At 44.1% G+C, this 21,353-nt stretch overlaps 1 protein-coding gene across 1 annotated transcript; it reads right to left on the reverse strand.

Annotated features, from left to right (window-relative positions):
* Positions 1-624: 624 nt before the first annotated feature.
* Positions 625-19,105, reverse strand: LOC139652098 (uncharacterized). The gene is made up of 8 exons (XM_071529053.1): positions 17,889-19,105; positions 14,136-14,264; positions 4,742-4,844; positions 3,314-3,581; positions 2,396-2,565; positions 1,809-1,923; positions 859-1,058; positions 625-729 (listed from the first exon to the last, which is right to left on the reverse strand). Exons 1-8 carry the CDS (start codon positions 19,103-19,105, stop codon positions 625-627), a joined length of 2,307 nt encoding a protein of 768 aa, XP_071385154.1.
* Positions 19,106-21,353: the final 2,248 nt, after the last annotated feature.

Here is a 21,353-nt window from a genome sequence, read left to right on the forward strand (position 1 = left end):
GGACAACAGGATATGGATAACATATATTTATAATGTGTATAAGGGGAACTCTGCCAATCTAAACGCCTATAGTATATATATATATATGTATACGTACATACAGTACATACTGTATAGTATTGTTTACCTGGAATAGTCATACAGTAGGATTACATGAGATTAGATCATTACGCCATACTTAAGATTCTCTGTGATCCCACGGGACTGGCACCTTATATAGGTCAAGGGTTGCATTGCAGTTCACAACCAAGGGGTCTCGCAAAGAGGAAGGGTTGACAAAGAAACAAACAGAACATTAGATCTCCACAGGCGAAGTGCATAAGGACAGACAGACATACAGACAGTCAGAAACAGGGGGACCATTGGCAAAGTGGTAGACACAGAAAATAAGACGGGGCTGAATGAGAAAGAACAGAAGAAGAGAGGAGAGTCGGAGAGGAATAGAGAGGGGGTAGAGATTTGGAGAGAAAAGAGTTTAAAGGTTTAAGAGAGCAGATGGCTAATTGTACCCGTGTTTCGCAGCCTGGCAGCAAGTCAGTCTTGTGCATAAGGACGGGAGTGGACGGGGAGGGGGAGGGAAGGTAGGAGACGGGGAGGGGCCATGGAGGAAGCTGGGCGGCGCGATCAGGCCTTGAGAGCGTGCCACTGGGCGACGTTAGTGCGCGGCCGACCCATCATGTCTTTCCAGTGCTTCACCTCCGCTGGTCCACTCTTCCACGATAGATAGATCTGAGAGGGTGAAGAGACATGAACAAATAAAGAGAGGGAAGAAAAGAAAAGGAGGAAGACAATGACTTTCTTAAAACTCACATGATCTCAGGTGTTGTAACTAAGGTGACGAGGCAGCAGCACTGTTACCTTGCCAATAACGTCATTGCGGCTGAGCCTGTCCTTGTCCATGACAGTGATGATGATGGTGGTCTCCCTCAGCACATGGGCGGGCACGTCGAAGGGGAAGGACTCGTTGAAGACGGGGTTCAGACAGCGCTTCATCACCACCGTCTTTTTCTTCTCCACACGCTTGTCCTTGTGCATCAGCCACACCTTCACATATGGATCTGCAATATGGACGGAGACAGAACCAAGTGCAGCAAATTACGGGGAGTGCAAAACAGCATGAGGACTAGGACAGAGTCGCCAATGGAAGCTGATTTGGGTCAGGTTAGCAATTACCCTCTTAATTGTTAAAGTCATGACAGGCGGCAGGGAAGCAGACACCTAGTTAGAGCTCAAGGTCAACTTCTCCCCCGAGCCGGGAAACATACAGAGGAGGAAGTATTTATGGAAATAGGGCCTGGGATTTGTAGTTGCAATTCTGGAACAACATTAACATATACTGTAGTACTATCACATACCGCTTTCACTATTTCAGGAATCAGTAATATTCCGAAAACATGCTGATAGTATTTCACTATGAGACCTGATACCACACAACAACACTACCACCAGACTGGGGCTGGCACTGAGTAGTGAGCTGAGCTGACACACACATTTAGCTAGGAGGCTAAAGATCCTACTAGATATACAGCAGAGAGAGAGAGAGAGAGGGAGGGAGAGAGAGAGAGAGAGAGAGAGAGAGAGATCCTGATGGAATGTCACCTTGCTGCCATAGCTCTCTGTGGTGAGCCCCAGCTTGGGACCCAGACGGTAACCTTCCCCTGCATGGACAGGTCAGTAAATGTTTGAACACAGAGCCAGAGCTGCTTGTGGACGCCATAGGGCCTCTGGTGTCATGAGAAGGATTTTGGGCCGGTGAGGGAGGGCAAGGGAGCGAGCACAGAACTGAGCAAACAGAGTGGAATCTGTACCTGAGGTGCCACCGATATCCATGGCTTTGAGATTGCGTGCTTTGATGATGTTCACAGTGATGGTGTTGGCGGTGGGATTATAGCAAAGAGACACCAGCAGGTCTCCTCGTCTTCCCTGAGGAACATGCAAACATGCACACACGCACGCACACACACACGCACACGCACATGCACACACGCACACGCATACGCACACACAGTAGTGAGTCATCCAGTCTCCTATTCAAATTTCATCAGGGAATATCAAACTCCCTGTTACTCAGTAGATTGTTGTGTAATCTTACAACACTACTCCCCTTTCTGCTCTAACCCCTAGTGCCAAACACAGATGGTCCAAAGACCAGGCTGTCTCAGCTGAGTCTATTGCTCATTCTTACATTACGTCAATCAAACTCACATGCTGAAATTAGTCAACAAATGACATATTCATTTTAATAAGACTGTTAATACAACACCAGCCTGAAACACTGTATTAATAATCAGTAAGCCTCATGGCCGTCCCTCCCGAAGTCCTGATTTCCCACATGAAGGCCCAATCACAGCCTTCAGCCCCTCTGACCACATCCCTGTGGTGTCTGCTGCCTTACACTGCCATCACTGCAGGGCTTGAGCTCCTTCCAGAAGGTCTTTATCTGTCCCAGTTCCACCTTGTTAAGGGGGATTGACACCTCTCCAATGGGGTCATTCCTGCTAAAGCGGTCGTAGTCCAACACCTGAAGGTAGAGAGTGCGCTCTCTCACCTTCTCATACGGAAAACCTGAGACAGAGACAAACAGATAACACTGAGGTGTACACTGGATAAGTAAGATACACTGAAACACTGAGAGAGGGAGAAATACATTCTTGGCAGTGCAAAAAAGACAGTGAAAGGCCATCAATGAGTGTAATGTGCACTATGCTACAGGCATCAATTAGGCCAACAAGCAATTCAAAAACTGCAAGAGTAGCCAGCACTCTCGAAAATGACTGAGCAGGATCATTATACAGTAGTCACAAAGGCCTGCCTCATTCATTTTTCAGGAGTGTCGGCTATTGTTCTAATTTTGGCAAGTGTTTGAGCCTTTTGCACTGTCTTCTGGCATTTTTACCTCTGCGCTGTCACCCAAGCACAATCTTCATAATGAGGCAAATTCAGGTCAGTAAGGGGTGAGACACTTCACTCCTCTATTCCTGGGCGCTATCAAACTTCATTGCAGTTTACAGCACTTCAGAAAATTATTTTCTACAAAACCTGTTATTTATTTAGCAGTATCTAAAGGTTCTATCATTGTGAAAATTTAGCTTTAACAATCAACCTTCACACCTTGTCTGCGAATTTTCACACAACTCCCACAATCCCCTTTTCCTGTTGAGAAAGAACTCTTCATCATCGGCATGAATACGCCATGGTGCCGCTCAGAATCTGTACTTGTTTGGTTTGTGAGTGAAGCACCTTCAGCCTCTATTTTCAACATGCATTTCAGCAACAGCTCATTGATGAGCAGGTGATTGGAAGCAACACAGACCCTCAAACAGGAAGGTCTCGTTCCAGTGGGGGTTGAGGTTCTTCCTCTTGACCTTGGTCTCCAGCTTGTGCTTCTTGTCCGGCAGCAGGTAGAGTTTCACGAAGGGGTCGGAAGTGCCGGAGAAGTCTTTGGCGGGGAGGTCCTGGCCCTTGAGAACTTTGACAGTGAGGGTGGAGTCCTGGAAGCTGTAGCCTATACTGAACTGGATCCGGCCCAGCTTCTCACTGATAGGCCCTTCACCGTCATCGTCCTCCGAACCTGGAGACAGCTGCACCGTGCAAGGACAGGGGCAGCAGAGTCAAGTATATTTAGTAAAATGCAATCTCTCACTCACACACATACACACACACACACACACACACACACGGACAGAGAGAAGCTGTGAGGGCACAAGAGATTTTAGAGCTGCATTTCTATCAGGACACACTCAAGGGGCTGCTCAAAGAGAGAGATCGGTCTGACATTAAGCAGACTGAGAGAGTTTAATTTCCTCACTAATGTTCTTAAGAGGCAGGAGGTGCTCAGATTAAAGATAGGGGAGCTTTAGACCACCCATTCTCTCTCGCAGCCACTCTGACTGCTTTATCATTGCTGTGCACTAAAAGGCCACTATCTGATAGAAAGCAGTGGACAGACAGTGAGAGAGAGAGAGAGAGAGAGAGAGAGAGAGAGAGAGAGAGTGCATTGCGTGAGAGGCATGGAGAGAATGGCAAGGGAAGCACAGCTCAAGGTTGATGTTCTGTACTTGCAGCTGTCTTTATCCCTTCTTTCTTTTTTCCTTATGGCACCACCTACTGCCTCTCTCCTCTATTTTTCATCTCTCTCTGCAAGAATATCACAGATTGGAAGGAATGGTTTGAGGAACAGGGAGTTAACACCATCAGCAGGTTGTGTTATCTCCCTGAGGAAGCTGGTCTCCCTGAGGAAGCTGGTCTTCCTCCAGTGACACTTTGAATAGCCCAGCTTGAGGAGTGGTTTGCACGCTAACACTCACTTGGAGCATTACTTGAAGTTGTTGATTTCAGTGCCAGAAGTTTCACCTTTGCAGCTGAGAGCTACAATTTTCAAATAAAAAAGACTCATAATGAGTCACTCTCAACATTTGTCAATATAGCTTTTATACCTGTCAGGCAGAGCCTCTGTGAAATATTCCAAGTCTAATTTAACACTAGATCAAACAGTGTGTGAGTCACCTTGGATGGCTCGTCTCGCTTGATTGCCACTGTAAGCCTGCCTGTGTTATTTTCCAGCGTGGCTCTCTTATGCACCTGTACAGCTTCAAATCAACATGGCCTGTGCAGGCAGGATGACTCAGCAACACTGGCCCTCCCTGAGGGACAGTCACCTCATACAGCCATGGGACATTTGAACAAACACACTGATTTATCAGCAGAGGTAAGCGGATGGAGGTGAGACGGAGGGTCTTACCATCACCATGTCCCCGGTGAGAGAGTTGGCCAGGTCAGTCACAGAGGAGTGGCCATCGGCATCAGGGGGTTGGCCCTTGGGGCTGTTAACTGGCTTGTTGCCCCTGTAGGTAAAAAAGCAGGATGACACAGAGAAAACACAGCAAGGGCATCTGCTGAGAGTCTAACTCATCTCGAGAAAGAGAGAATGTCTGAGAATACAGGGAGTCCAACCTCCACCTGTTTGGCACTTGAAGCTGCCTATCCGAAATGACCGATTGAGTCCAAGTTTGCTTTGGATGGATCTGTCATTTCAAAGTAGTTTGTACTTCCTCTAGCTATCATGAACAAAGCCAATGGAATCTGCCAAATACTCCACTGATTAAAAGCGGGCACCAGAATTCAGGATGTTTGATGTTGTGAGTCCTGTTTGATGAAACTTGGAATCTGAGATGACTGTACATATGTCCACTGTGGCAAGCATCCATAATGTCTCTAACAAGAAAGTTACCTCCAATAAGTACTGTAAGTAAACACATTTTCAGACAGAACACAAAAGAGAACCACTAATACATGATGTGTCAGGGTTTAGTTTAGATTGACAGAAACCAACACATAATGTCCACCCCTTATTCCCTAAACGAGACATAAACAAGACACACATGTATAATGACATGTATAGTAACATAACGTTATATACAGTAGACAGACATGTATAGCAACATGTACAGGACCAGACTGTCACAGATGTTGAACAGTTTGTAAGGTGTGTGTGTATGTGTGTGTGTCTGTGTGTTTAAATCTCTCAGTTGGTGGGAATCAGCAGCAACAAAACAAAATATAAAGGGACATATACGAGAGAGCAGAGATCTCCCATGGCAGAGCTGGTACTTAGGTACAAATGTTAATAGATGTTAAGTTTAGTTCCTTCACAAGAGGATTGTTAAAAAAATAAAAATAAAGGTAACATAATGTTAAAGTGGGACAAACATTCTGAGAGAAAAACCTCTATGTTCATACCTCATAAAAACAAAGAGATTCACAAATTTAAAAGAAAGAAAAAATCAGCAAAATAATCAAACTGAGAAAAGATGATATGAGAATAAGGAAGGCAAGAGAAAAGATAGAGAGAGAAAGAGCCAGTGCGAAAGTCCTGGCCAATGTTATGTGACACATTGGACACAGAGCACTCCATAGATGACTGGTCAAGGCACATGGAGAGGCAGAACACTGAAACACTGTTAGGCAACAAATGAACAGTAAATAAAGAGAGGAATAACAAGACCAGAAAGAGAAACAGAGAAAGAGAACAGAAACGAGCAGACGCAGAGGACGCTGAGTTTGTACACACACAATGGAGGAGGCACACAGAAATTATAAAGACTGTAGAGAAGATAGAAGGTCCAAGACGAAATGTAAGAAATAGAAAGCAAGCTGAAGATTAAACATTTATCTGTATTAGAAGAGATAGCAAGTATTAATAGCATGAACAGTGAGGTTACGAAACCAAACCAAACAGAGAGTGAGATTGTTACAAACACCAGCACGTTAGAGAGAAAAACAGAGCTGCAAGAAAAGATAGGGAAGGAAGGAAGGAAGGAAGGAAAGCCTGGAAACACAAGAGAGGCTTAGTTTGGTCAGTCTGATAAGTATCAAAGAATAAAAGACAAAAATAAAGAACTATGCACACACAATATCTCAAACAGGAGACAAAAGGGCAAACATATGCTGAAAGGGAGAAAAAAGAGCAAAGAGAAAAAAAGAAAAAGACAATAAATACAATTGATCACCAGGAAGAAAAAGAGAGCAAGAAGCACTGTTCTTTAGGAGGAGAGCTCAAAAGAAAAGATAGATGAGATACAGTATGAGAGCGAAAAAAGGCTTAGATATACCATACAAAAATATAATATCATTTAAAACACAAAAAGAGACGAATAGTAAAACCATAGGAAATGCACATTTAGAGTGTTACAAAAGAGGGCATTGTTAGTGATGAACTACAAATATACTATAAATATTTAATGTTGTGTTAACTTTATGTATTCCCACCTGATTTTCCATCCATTTAGCAACACTCTAAAAGTGTGGATTGGGGACACAAGGGCCAAAGCACATACCTGGCATTGGCTACATGTGCATATATCATATATGCAAGTAGTTGTCACTCAGAGAGTGAAGGCAATGCCTTGGACAGGCAAAAAACAAGGAGCCCATACAAAGTCTGTCTGTCTGGCCAGCATTTTCTGATTATCTTTATACTGAGAGAATGTTTGTTTGGTGGTAGAATTGGACTGTACATTTTGTTGGGCACTCTATACTGAAAATTTGGATGAAAAGTAATGTTGAATGCAAAAATGTGTACAAATTTTTGCAGAAGACAAGGACAGAACCAGGGAAAATATACTGACAAATAGACAGACAGAAAAAGCAAGCAAACAAGACAGGCAAACAGACAATCACTTCAACCAGCAAAGGAACCAGAGTGAGACGGGGGGAGGAGGGATGTTAACCATTTCTAGAAGGGAAGGGAGTATTCATCAATTGGTGTTAGTTGTATTAGTTGCCAAGGGAGGTAATTGCACTGACAGGGGCCTGTTTGTTTGGCGCAGACTCTAAACTGCAGGCAGCGAGTTTGAGAGGAGAGGAAAAGGCTGGGTAAAACACTAACCCAAGATCTGAGGATTAGCTCAAAAGAGCACTAAAGCATGGAGAGAGACTCAGGGGTTGAAGTAGAGTAAGGCACCTCCCTCCTCCTCCACCTCCCAACTGTCGATGCGGAGTGAACATCTTCAATTATTCATTCTCCTTCATGCTTCATTCAGGGGTTCAGTGCATTCTCAGGTAAGAGCTAGTGCAGCCAGGGGAATGGCCTTTCTACCAGCCCTGCTCTACAGCACCTGAGGTGGTCCTCTGACTGAGTGCTGCCTCCAGGCTGTTTCAACTAAGAAACTGAGGCTGCATATCTGTTGTTGAAAACAATACTTTTGCTCCAGCTAGTGCAGTGTATCATAAATTGAAACTAAGATTTGTTTTTGTTTGTTTAATTTATATAACAGAGATAATAATTTTGGCATATGATAATATTACAACTGCTAAATTGTTGTGCCAATGCTGTCTCTGATTGACCCCTTGGGGGTTGAAATGGAAATTGATGCTTTGAAGCCTGCAGTTGTCTACAGTAGCCAGTGGGAGGCAGAGTGGACTAATGTTCTGATCAGTTTCTCCCACAGCTAAAGCATGGAAAGTGGGCTGTTGGCATAGCAACGGCTCTAGAAACATAGACCATACATATGGGGGTTCGGGGAGTGGGGTGTGTGTGACAAGAGGGTGTTGGGAGTGGGCGCGGGGAGGGGTGTGTTTAGAGGGGTGCAGCAAACAGGCAAACACACAAAACAAAGAAGATAAGGTAGGATATATGACAGGTACGGGTGAGAGCCTCGCAGACACACACATTCACATGAACAGACATATGGAGGCAGGCGGGGCCACTTTGGGTTTCACCGTCCTGTGATACTATCCTTTTTTGTTACCTGACCGAGGGCCAGCAGCTCGAAGAGGGGGGAGGGGGGGGAAAGACACTCCACTTCTAGGCTGGAGAGAGACGCGAGAAAGAAAGCCACCCCAGCCCTTTTTCAGACACCCAGACTGCCCACCCCACTGCAAACATGTCACACTCACACAAACACGCTCGCCTGAGTCCATGAAGTGATGTATTTCAATGCCTATGCTCCATTTCATAGCCGCCCACTAGATCTATCATTCTCTAGGGACCACAGCGGACAGCACAGGATCATACACATAGAGAACCATAATATTGAAGCAATGTGCTGCTTACATAACTCACCATCCACATAGAGCACATGTACATTCACACCATAGTAAGCCAGTCATCCCTGGTTCCTTGACTATCAGTCTACAAAAGACTGCTGTGACATCCAAATGCATGCGCTGATAACTAATTACTTCCTGGATCTTGGTGCTGGAAATGAGTCCAAAATAGCATAATTTACTGAAATCCCATTTCAGGAAGGAGCAACAAGGGAGGTGCTAAATGCTGCCTACTGTATTCCTGTTTCATTCACTGAACTCCAAATGGAAATAGAAAACCACAAAGCAATTCAGCTGGTGCCAAATGTTGTCTCCAGATCTATGTAAGTGCTGTTTTATGACTGCATAGATATTGGAAGCAATATTTCAGCGCTTCTCCAAGACTTTTTTCTTTTTTTTTTTACCTACTTCTAACAAGGGTGACAGTCACTCTGGGTAGGGTGGCCCATGCTATCTTCTGCATTGACTGAAACACTGTAATATATGCATGGCAAATATGATTACTTTTAAATCCAAAGAGGAGCTCGGTATCTACTCTGTCTGCAACAGTTGAGAGTCCCCCCTCTCTTTTGTGGGCTCCCAATCCTCTCTGCAATTTAGCATTCATATCTCAGAGCTCAATTAAAATAAATAACCTATCATTCCAGGGAATTCCACCAACATAAAATCATCAAAACATTTTAAAAGTCCATTAAACCTGCCAACACAAGTCTACCAAATATTTTGAATCACCATTAAATTGAAGATCGCCTCAGAGGTGGAGGCTGCTGCAGATGTGCCACCTGTTCTGAGGCACGACACACAGGTCCCAGGTTAATGCTCCTAATAGCTTGTCTCCCCAACCACCATCCCATCCATCTATCTGGATGTATGAGTTGAGCATGTGTACGAGCGTGTACCAGCTGGCTAGAGTGGTGCCTTTAGACCCACATAACGCATGGATGTGCACAATACAATAAGTACTCCCTACTACTCTCTTGGAAGGAAGATGGATTTGCACTCTGAACTTCCTCTCCTGACATATGGATGGATGAATGTATGAATGCACTCTCCTCCTCCTCTCTTTGTAATTCCTTTTTTCCGCCTTAGTGCTATCTACTTTCCCCTCTCTTAGCATGTGGTTGAACGCATCCCTGCATTCCCCTGTGGTGTGTGGATGAGCATGGTGGCTGCAGGGAGCCAAGGCCCACGGGACAGTCTTAACCAGAGTCCCCCAAGGCACTGCGGATTAGTCAGGCCTGCAAAGCCCCTGTCACAGGAGGAGCACTGTGTCAGACTAGCAGAGCATAACATAATCAATTGACATGTTTATGTACAAGGAAACATTCATACAGAATATTAACGAATAGCATAATAACAGTTTTTCTACAATCCAAGAAACCAAGATGCTGCATTACCACTTTAAAATTGATTAGTGTGCACAGTACTGCATACACCTATGTATGCTGTGACCTAATCTAATTTGTCACAGTGACCAAACATTATGTACTAACCTCTAACATACCCCCCTCCATCACATAGAGTATAAACTCCTACCCTAGTCCTACTCTAAGTGATGGTGGGCACAAACAGACAGCCATTAAATTAAATTAAAACACATATATATTGATTTATGGCAAAAAGTCATCACTGCCATCCACTGTTTGCCTTGTCTTTCATGTCAAGTTAAGCAATGTAATAAGCTCATAAACTATGAAACAATATTATATAGCTCACTTGGCAATTAACAGACACTGAGAAGATTTAAGTGAGTGCATTACATCTTAAAGGCAGAGACAAATCTATGTATATCCATAAGATGGATTCTGAATCAAGAAATAACTCCACTGGCTTACATAAAATGATGTAACATGCATGGATGAATAATTGAAAGACCACAGGCCAGTGGATTGAATGTTAACGTGCCACAAGGATAAACCCCGCCTTCTTCGTCTAGAGCCTCATTCCTCATTGGGTCATTTGCTTGCTGCTCAGAGAGCAATGTAGATTGAAAGCTCTCGGGACTGTGGCTTCCCTTTATAGCAACAGTGGGGAGGAACCTATAGGTTCACTGAATCGCAGCAGAATTGTGTGAGCGTAAGCCACCGAGGCATTAACAAGCCATTCTAGTACCCTAATTAAGCTTTCTGAGATCCACAACTTACGGATGCCTGGGATGTAAACATCTCAGCATGTGGGGCCCCAGAGTCAAAGCAACAGAAGCCATTGTTGCTGCCAGTAATCAAAGCCAGTTCCTCTGCTACATTACCATATGACATTGCCTCCCTCCCCCCTGTGTGGGAGTTCCTTCCTGTTAAAATGTGTAACCTTGGTCTGAAAGTCTCTGTCACTACCACCAGGTCTGGTACAGTCCAACACCGTCTGCCTGTTCTTACCTCTCCTCAGAAACAAATGGTCACACAAGAACCTGTCAACCAATGACCGCACTCACAAGGTCAATGAAGGAGCAATATGAACATCTGTGGCACTACTCCACCTTCTCAGGACCAGTGGGGATAATTCTGTTTGTTTGCCTTCAGTTATGGCTGAGCAACAATGAAGCAATATGCACTGCTGAAAGATAAATGTGGAGCAATCTAGCAAAGTCTTGCCTCTCTGCTGTCATCTGTAGCTTCAGTACAACAGTGTTTCCAAAAGTGTTTGGCTAATTGTGGTGTGGGGCCAGGGATGTTGCTGTATAACATCAGACCTTGGCCAAAATGTGGGACACCACAAATCAGATGTGTAGAGCGGCTCTTATTCATCACTAGTGTAGGAATTTCACTTTAGTGCACCTGAATTTGAACTCTACAAATTCTACAAGGTTTTATTGCATTCATCTTTGGTGTTAACATTTGAGAATTGCACAACCTATTAACATCACTTTGAAAGAACATAATTTTTTGCCTGAATTTGCCAGTGACTTGTTTATATGACCATTTTAGTTTATATCATGGGTAGACATGAAGGATACATGTATGAGGATGACTGATGGGCATGTGAAGGACATGTTTGATGTGGGAGCACAGGTTGTGATGATATGGGTGTGGAGAACGAGAGAAGAATGAAAGAACGGCTTTGTCTCCAGCTGGAGGCAGGCTTGAGAGCCCCGTTTAGTATAAGCAATATGCCAAGGATGTGATTGATTAAATCATGGTCAGACATCTGTGAAGTCAGCACTAACACCACAGGGAATGATATACTCCCAGCCAGCTTACACCTTGCATTTCTAATACACTGTAGACTTACAACTCTTATATGAGCCGCTAAATTTAGCATCCAATTAGAGTGTGGCTAAACCATTCATTAGACATTTGAATTTGTAATTTGTCATGAAACAAACAAAACAATAAGTGGCTCAAGTGGAATTACTTTACAGCTCAGGAGGGGGATAGTTCAGCAAAGGACCGAGACATTCAAAGCCCTCATTATAGTTTAATTTCTTTTTTTTACTTCCTAGGTCTAGATTGTTCCCCTTCTAAACACCATAAGCTGCCAGTCATTCAGCTTTGATTGAGAGAAATTAAATGAACCTCAGGTTAATCTAGAAAATATCACAATGCACTCAGTCACTGTTAATCGAGGTGAGTCTGCCTAGCAATGTGCTGGATTAGGAGCCTGTGGCACCTGCTTGCTCTATACTCTCTATTATTTGTTGATTTCACATCCCATTTAAGAAGGGTCCCAGGTGAATGCAAAAGCTGGAGAGCTAAATGTAATGCACACAGTAAAAAACACAGAAAATTCTACGGCTCTGCGGCTCCATGGGTCTCACAATAAACCTGAATAACGAATATGCTAAAACATCACTGTGAGTTATGGATCTATAGCTTTTTAGGTTGACAAAAACAGTGTTCTTACTCAAAGAACACTTGCATGCTTCTTTGTAACTCCGTGCAGTGTTGTGTTGACTCTAGAAAAAGGCCAGAGGATGCTTGGAGGCAAGAGACTAAAATGAGGCAGACGAACCAAGAGACAAATATCTTTCAGTTGTTGTTGACATAGCATAGCTCACAAGGCTAGTTGTGTCTATGATAAATGAAGGTGGTTATTAGTTCCGGAAGGAGATTTGACGTTGTGCTGAAGACACCACTGACCCTGTTTGGGATACACTTTGATTAAACCTTAATGTCTGACATGTATCCACAGGGAGAGGAGAGACTTTTAAAATGCCTCACAATGTTTCACAAGCTGCATAGACACAGTTCAGGTTCACTCTGTAGCTGTGCAGGACAGATAAGGAAGACAGTAGCCATCTGCACTGTAATATACCCCAAGTTATAAATCATGCTTCAAATTGATGAAACACTTCTGAATGAAAAATAATTGGTGTGACAAGTAAATCAGAATTTGTTCACCCTACCCTACCATTTTATTTTAAGGTGTGTGTCATATTATGCATCTCCAAAGTGTCTCCAATTTGTCACAGAATCAAAGTGAGGTTAAAATGGCCTAATTGGACTGCAGAGGAAATCAAGTGTGTCGCAGCAGCCTAGGGCTGGACCGAATGCAGGATTTTACTCCGGCTCTGTGGTGTGAAACACTGGAGCTAATAATCAAAACCACCATCCACAGCTGAAATGAATAACACAAGCACACACTGTGGTTTGTGTTATTTGTTTCATATGACACAGCCATGGTACTTATTTGTTAGCCTTACAGAGCAGCTCAAAAATTGTCAATTTTCTAAACAGAATACAAAAACAATTTTTTTGGGTCAGCAAGAGTGGAGTATCCTTATAGATCAGTGGAAATATTTAGGCATCTATGGTGTGTAAGGTGGCTAGCGAGGAAAAGGTTTATTTTTAGCAGCATGTTTATGTAAGTGACTAACATGTTGTGGAATAATGAGGAGGCTCTCTGGGCCCTCGGTGGAGCTACAGAGATGGGACTCTCAGAGCGGCAGAGGGCGATTGAAGGAAGCTAATGAGCAGGAGAAAAAAAAGCACAAGAAAGAACACAGGAGTAGAAAGGACGGGAATAATAAAAGCATGAAAATACAAAGGAAATACGACAAATACCAATGGGAGGTCTCTGAAAGACAGGAGAGAAAACAAACACATAGAGATGAAAATGGTAGAGGAGAATGTCATTGCAAAATGGGAGATAATTATCATGGTCGGAAAAAGGGACCACTGGCATGAGACAACACTATTTTATTTGATTGGCCAATTTTTATCCCTAAAAACAGATAAAAGGACTGGAGTGCTAGTGAGGGTGCAGGTGACCATCTCACTGCAGTGATTTATGAGCTCATTACTGCTTTACAGCTAACACACAAATTGCTTTATCTCTTTACTCATATCGGCACTACAAGTATTTTTTTTTCTAGATTACCTTGGCTACCTTTGGTCCCATAGTCAGCTCTCACTGTTGTTTCTGTAACAGAGTGTCATATCAAACTCCGTGCTATTTCAGGTACAGCAGTCTGTAGCACAATGCACTTGAGTGCAGTGACTCACGGAAAAACACTAGAAAACTACTCTCCTCTACCTGTATTCTAAAGCCACCTGTTTTTTCCTTCAATCTCATACCCAGATCCTTCACATCCTTTCATTTGCACCCCATTCTCTCTCACACACCAAGTACTCTCAGACTTTATCTGGTACCTCTTCTCAGGAGGGGGCTCCTGATTGGCTGGTGCTGCCTGCGCTGTTTCCTGCAGGTCAGGGATATTGGCAAAGTCATCTTGCTCGGCCAAACCAATGGCCAAAGACAGGACCACCATCTTCCCTTCACTGGCTCCCCAAATATACAGTAGACAGAGATAGAAACAGAGATAGGAAGAGAGACAAGAAAAAGAACAAGGAATAGATGCAAAGGATAGAGAAATCAAACAAAGGGATGCCAGGAGGAGTCAGTAGACGTGGTGCAGGGGAAGAGAAGAAAAGAGAGGTCATATGTACAGACGTTTAGAAGGTGATAGCAAGGATAGAAAACAGTGAGGCAGTGGGAAAATAAGAGAAGCTGTGTAAGAGTAAACAGAGGAGGCAGTCAGAGAAAAAAAACAGGAAATCCGCAAAGCCGCATAACATCCCAACAGTAAGCACTTTGGTCCAGGGAAGGATATTAAGGATCAAACTTAAACTGGAGGCTAACTCAATAATAATGTAATGATTGTAATGAAGTCATGATGACAGCAGGTGCAGGCTGTATTCACATCATACAGACATAAATTTTGTCATAATTGATGGAACTGATGGTTATTAGTTAACGATTGCTAATGAATGTGATATTCAACAGCTTGCACATCAACTGCCACGCATGTCAACAGCGTATTCAGACGCACATGTATAAACACCCTGCGCCCCACACACACATATTCACAAAATACACATACATACACACACAAACATCCACACACACACCCACACACAGAGTAATTTATCCGGTTATTTAACCTGCCTTCTGGTTTCCCTCTAGACTCACCTTTCCCATCTAACATGCCTGTCTTCTTCCTCCAGAGTTAAGATTTAATTAAGCCTCATTAAGAAGATCTGGACTAATTGTTTCTATTTGAGTGTTACGGTATCTTGAGGTGCTTGGTGTGTGTCACCATTTTCTGGGTCACTGCTCTCTCACTCTCTGCATTGCACTCTCTCATTTCATCTTCTCGATTCTGCTACAATTCCTCTCCAAATCCCTTTTCCCCCATCCCTAACCCCTACTCTTAATTCTCTGCTTCCTCATCACTCCCTCCTTCTGTCCTCTCTGTCACCCAGACCCTCAGTTCTTCAGCTTAAGCTCCCAACTGTGTTCATACAATACCTCCACTTAGAAAACACTGCTTGGGTGTAGCAAAACCCAACCCCATTCTTCCCATTCCATCTTTCCTATATGCCATCTAATGAGTTTCTTGCAGTACTATAAAGCCACGTTTAATAATCTCTCTGTTATACCTCTATAAGATCTAATGGTGTGCTGCTCATATTGTTGCTGTAAGTGTAATGGTTATTGGATCCCTCTTCTCCCATCACCAGTTAAGAATGGGCATTTACACTCAAGAATATTGGCAAAACACTTTAATCAATGGGCTCAACATTAAGGAAGCAGAGGCGAGATAGGGAAGGGGCATTAATGACACCAGGATAAATCATTGATTTTAAGCCAAAAAGCATGAAGACCAATCTCCCAAGAGATTCATTTGGTCAAATGGCTCCCAAGGCTAGATATCTGTGTCAATGACATCTCCAACACATTCAGTGAGCAATGATTCACCCGCAGGGGGAATCTAGCCAACATTGAAATTAACTGGCTCGAACAATGGGTCATGTCTATTACCAGGCCCCTCTGTCATCAATCATCTGCAATGTTGCTGTTTCAGAAAAGGAAGTGTAACAACAATGAGCTCAATCTAACATTTAAAATAACGGGTGCTAAAGTTCACTATTATGAATGGTATTCTCAATGACCTTGGTGGTCGTATGTGCTGTGTTGCTAACGGCCCTGTCTCAGTTAGCTAATGGTATCAGCTCAGCATAGTGCTACTCAAACGCCCAGAGAGGCTTTAACGCACATAAAAAAAGCTATTGCCGAAAAGCTATTGTAAAAATGGATTCAGTGTAAAGGGACATTAAACACATGTCACACCTTGGCAGTGTCCTTCTCCATTCCTCCCTCACGCCCTCTGTCTCTTCTGCCCTCCCTCCCTCCTCTTCTGGCCTGAAGTAACAATCTATTGTAGAAGTAATGGTGCTGGTGACAGAAGATCAATGTTTCAGGGTTAACATGAATCTACACGCAGTTGCTTAACCCTTGTTCTTCTACTGATGCACAGTGACACGTGGACTGTGTGATATATACATGCTGACATAGAAGTCAACAGGCTAGCAGCAAAACTAGCAGACACAGGCTTCACAATTTATACATTAGCATAAAAGTTACAGATATGTAGAAAGAGGTGCCATTTTAGTAGCAAATACTCATGAAATATGGATTAGGCCTACTGGTCTGTTTCCTAAGCAGGGCATTTAAGAGTCAGTCCAAAGAATGGTTCAGTAATAAAATCATGTAATTGAGTGGGATTGTGTGAATATGAAATATATCATGACTTTTCATGACACCATCTCATGAATATTATGAACTAGCACTAGTAGCGCTGTCCTGTGAAGACAATTGCAGGAGACAGGCTGAATGCCATCCAAACAGATGTTACTGTTTAGCAGAGCATACCGTGTAAACATTGAACAATTTATCACAGAATGGGATAGAAATAGCCCACAATATGTTGCAGCTTCCTTCCCATTTTTCATGCACATGATATCATTCATTTTAAAATTAGGAAAGAATGCGTTCTTTAACAGATTGCATCAAACACTCACAAGAGAGGTACTTAATTCATTTCAATGCACTGTGCACTCATATGAAGAAATATTGAAAAGTATCATTGCTCATGATGTATGCATTCATTTAAGATTCAATTTCAATTGAGACTTAAAGGGATCATGAAATATATCAAGTAAATTTATTTACTCCCCCTCTCAGAATAAAATCCAATCAACACAATCTATTCTAGTTAATATCAGTGTGTGATCTATGGTGTCTAGATGACATGGGATGGTGATCCTCCTACTCAATCATAGCTTAGGGCTGCAAGACAACCGCCTGTCTCTAGTCTTATTTACATTAATAATGGCTTATTCAAATATGCTAAAAGTCCAACCTCTGGCCTCCTTATCTGCCTTCAACTTCATCATCCCATATTGGCATAATGAGTAAGGTATGGATAGAAATGCCTCTGCAACTATATTAGAACATTAACTTGCACAAATAGGTTGTTCTCAAATGACAACCAAACTCTATGCAGAAAAAACATCCTGCACATGTGCGCGTTCCAAACACACAATCACACACAATCACACAGACAGACAGACAGACAGACAGACAGACAGACAGACAGACAGACAGACCGACAGACAGACAGACCAACGGACGGACACAGACACACCTACATACATACATACATAGACACATAGACACACAAAAGCGCACATGCACACAGTAACATACACACAAACACAACACACAGCACACAATATGGAGCAACATTCTGATAGAAGTAATATCCTTCCCTGGATGTCAGATGCATAGTGAAAGAAAACCAACCAAAGAAGAGGCACTGAACAGTATTTCACAATCAAGCAAGGTAAAAGCAGATCCGTTAGTTGTTATACTTATATATTAAATTCTAAATTATAATTAATTAAATTCTAAATTATAAGATATTAAACATTATAGATTAAAACAAATAGATACCATAAGCAAATGCATAAAACACCTGTGCAATTAAAGCATATACTGTAAGACACATCAGATAGAGGCCTAAGTAGGTGACAGTACAGAAGAGAGAGGTAGACACTCACAGGAAGGACTTGACATCCAGGCCGCGATTTCGGATCTGGCCCATCATGTAATCCCAGCTGCCAGGATTGGCGCGTGAGCGCCCTCCTGCTCCACCTCCCCTATAGCGAGAGGCACCTGCTCCTGCTGGGCTGCCTCGTACACCCCGGGGACCCCCTCGTGTGCCTGCACCCCCACCCCCACCACTGCCGCCACCTCCTCCTCCTCCCCCCGTACCCCCGCCTCCCCCAGGTTGGCCAGGTGCAGTGTGCAACTGTCCCAGGCTCTGGGATGTGGTGGGGGGCTGGCTGAGGCCCGGGGCTGACGGGTGGATGAGAGGCTGCTGAAGACTCTGCTGGCGCAGCAGTGTCCGGGGCCGGGCCAGCCCAGCGGGGATGTGCTCCAGAGTGGATGCAGAAGACAAGGCTGGGTCCCCAAAGCTGGGAGGGCAGAGGAGCAGGGAGGGCAGAGAGCGCGAGGAGGGCCGCGGACGGCATAGGATAGGACGATGGGAAGGGAACAAGGAGTCAGAGGTCGGGAAAGAGGGAGAAGGAGAAGGAGAAGAGGCCGCAGTAGATGGAGGAGGGCAGCCATGGCAAGAGGAGGTGAGTTGGTCAGAGGTGGTGAGGTCAGGAGAGGCAGAAGATGAAATGGTGGAGAGAGGGAAAGAATCATCAGAGAGAAGGCAAGGTGGTACAGGGCAGTAGGGAGAGAGAGCAGAAGAAGTCAGGTTGACGTCAGGATAGGTGCAGGAAAGTTCACCCAGACAGGAAGTTGATGATGGAGAAGGGGAGGAGGAAGGAGGAACGGTGGAATTTGTGGAGAGGGAGGCAGGGGGAGGAGCATGGGGAGGTGGAGACAGGAGGAGGAGGAGAGAGAAAGAGAGCATCGTGAGGCAGCAGCAGTAACAGCAGTAGCAGAAATAGCAGTAGAAGGTGCAGCCTGAGTGATCGCTGTGTGCCGTGTGCTGGTCATAGTGCTGTGTCGGACAGCAATGTGCCAGCTGCAAGCTCGCCGTATGTGTCTGTGTCAGATGGGTATGCACCTTGCGTGTCTGCGCGGTCTGAGCGTGCTGTTTGCGTGAGGGTGTGGTTCGCGTCGGCAGTGGTCGAATGTGCACTGTCCGTATGGGCGTGGAGCGATTCTGTGCAACGCGACTGCGTCGAGGTGTGTGGGTCGTGGTTTTGCAGCTCCCAGGTCTTCCTGCTGAGGGTTTTTTGGTCTGATGAGAGATCCCCATTTCCTCTACTTCCTCTCACAACTTTTTCCATCTGTGTTAGCCTCTCTCCTCCTTTCTCTCTAAGTCTTTTTCCTCTTTTAAATACATGCTCTACCCCTAGAGACGTCCCACCAGCCAACCAAGTCCTACAGTATGCCTCCCTCCCTCTCTCAACCTCTCATTTTCCACTCCTCCCCTTCATAAATACTATTCAATTAGCTCATTACCTTTCTCAAATGTTTCAGTGTTCAGTCACTTCAACACCAAGATGAGAGAAACAGTAGTTAGATGTGATCAAATATCATTCGCCTGTTTTTTAGTAAGATATGGGCTCTACACTATCTTGTATGATCGTTTTTATATTTTCCCAACTCACTAAATATATCCTCCTCTCTCACAGATCGCTGTGTAACCCAGGGTATCAGAATTAGGTCATGAGAGAGCTATTCACATCAGTTAGGCGCAGTTTACTCCGCTGTGCATTACTTCATCGACTACAATTTTACATGAGGCTTTCACTGTGCTATCAATCATACTTAACTATCATAAAAAAGGATAAAAAGGGTAATGCAAGATTTTACAGAAATGAAACAGTTTGTGGGCAAATAGAAAAGCAGAAGAAGAGGAGTGGCTTTACACGGTGACAGAAAGATAGAGAGAGAGAGATGGGAAAGATAAGGAAGAGCAGAGGGTGAGGATGGAGGAGAGACAGAGAGAAAATGGGGTGCGAGACACAAACACAAGAGACACAGACACTTATAGCAGCCTGAAAATAGAATCCAATTATAGACAGGGGGCAAAAAAGAAAGATGAGAGGAGGAGAGAAGGAGGGAATGAGGAGTGAGGTAGTGATGAGAGTAAATGTGTTGTGGAGGGAGAAATCACAGACACAAGGTGCCAAAGGAAGGTGCAAAAAATCAAGAAGAACTGAAAATTAACTGCCTCATTTACAGCACGCTGAATATAGACCCTAAATCATGTCATACAACATGGCTGTGGGAGAGGAGTCTGCATGAGTCCAACATGCATTTTCACACTTCCTACTAAATGTCAATTGAAAGGCAGGGGAGCTCATTTATGAAGCATTATTTCAGTCAGAATGTAAATGTAAATGGATGTTGCGGGTGCCACTATCAGTGTTTCTGTATTGCATTTTTGTACTGTATAATTGCAGTCAGTGCAATTTCTCGGGCCACATAAATAGAACATATTCTCTTGCAGTATAACACAGTATATTGTGCAGCTGGGCTGGCTGTGTCAGCTGAGGGTTTGAGTCAGTGCGATACAGCACTAACAGCTATAGTTAGCTTCTCGTGAAGAGAGTTCACATGCCATTTCCAACACATTCCCCCAGTCATCACACCTTGTTCTGTGCCCACACACTCACCTTGACACTTTAGCTCTGCTTTCCGCCCTGCTCAACCTGACTTGCCTATCTGTTTCAAATCTCTACTCAAACCTGATTCATGTAATCATAGCTGCTGTTAATATAATAAAATAAAAACATTTATGAATGATATTTGCATAGCAATTGAGTATTAATTCTACTGGTTGTACACTGACTGAAATGTTCGCTGTCTTGTCTTCTGTTCAGTTCTGAACTCACTTGCTGGGCCTCAATCCTCCGGACTGCATATGGCCCTGGACCGTCTGCCACCGTCCGGCCTTCACTCCCCCAGTCATCATGCTCTTCACGCTGTCATTGCGACAAGGAACCCCCCCATCATCCCCATGCCCACTTGCTGCCCCCTTCTGACCCCCTGACACTGCCCCACTAAGAGGGAGAGACAGGGTGGGAAGATACCACGGCAGACAAGAGGGTGTAGAGAGGGAAAATAGCAAGAGGCAGAGGAGAAAAAGACCAAAGAGTGTGAGAAAGACAGACAAACACACACACAGGAAAATAGATTGAGCAACCACATGGCTAAGGAGGTGAGGCAGATCAGTAGAGTGTGCGAAAGGGCAGATCTACTTTTCCAGGCCAAGAGACAGGCAGGTGGATGAAAGAGTCTGGAGTCCAGTGTGGAGAAAGGGAGGAATGGGGGAGGAGAACGAGGAGGAAGAGGAGGAGGAGAATTCACTGGGAGCCTGTGGAGGGTGGAAGACCAGCAAGGAGTCACTCCTTTGGGCCTGAAGGACCACTAGTGGAGCTGCCAGCATTCACTAGCGGCAGCAGTGTGTGGATGCTGTTCATTTAGTTCTCATTCTCTCATTCATTTAGGCATTTGGGCCTTGAAATGTGCTACTATATAAGACAATCCAATGGCAG

Source organism: Centroberyx affinis, unplaced genomic scaffold, assembly GCF_046629955.1.
Source record: "Centroberyx affinis isolate AG114_WGS23_722 - 3 ecotype Tasmania unplaced genomic scaffold, CSIRO-AGI_Caff_v1 ptg001762l_1, whole genome shotgun sequence".
NCBI classification, from domain to species: domain Eukaryota; kingdom Metazoa; phylum Chordata; class Actinopteri; order Beryciformes; family Berycidae; genus Centroberyx; species Centroberyx affinis.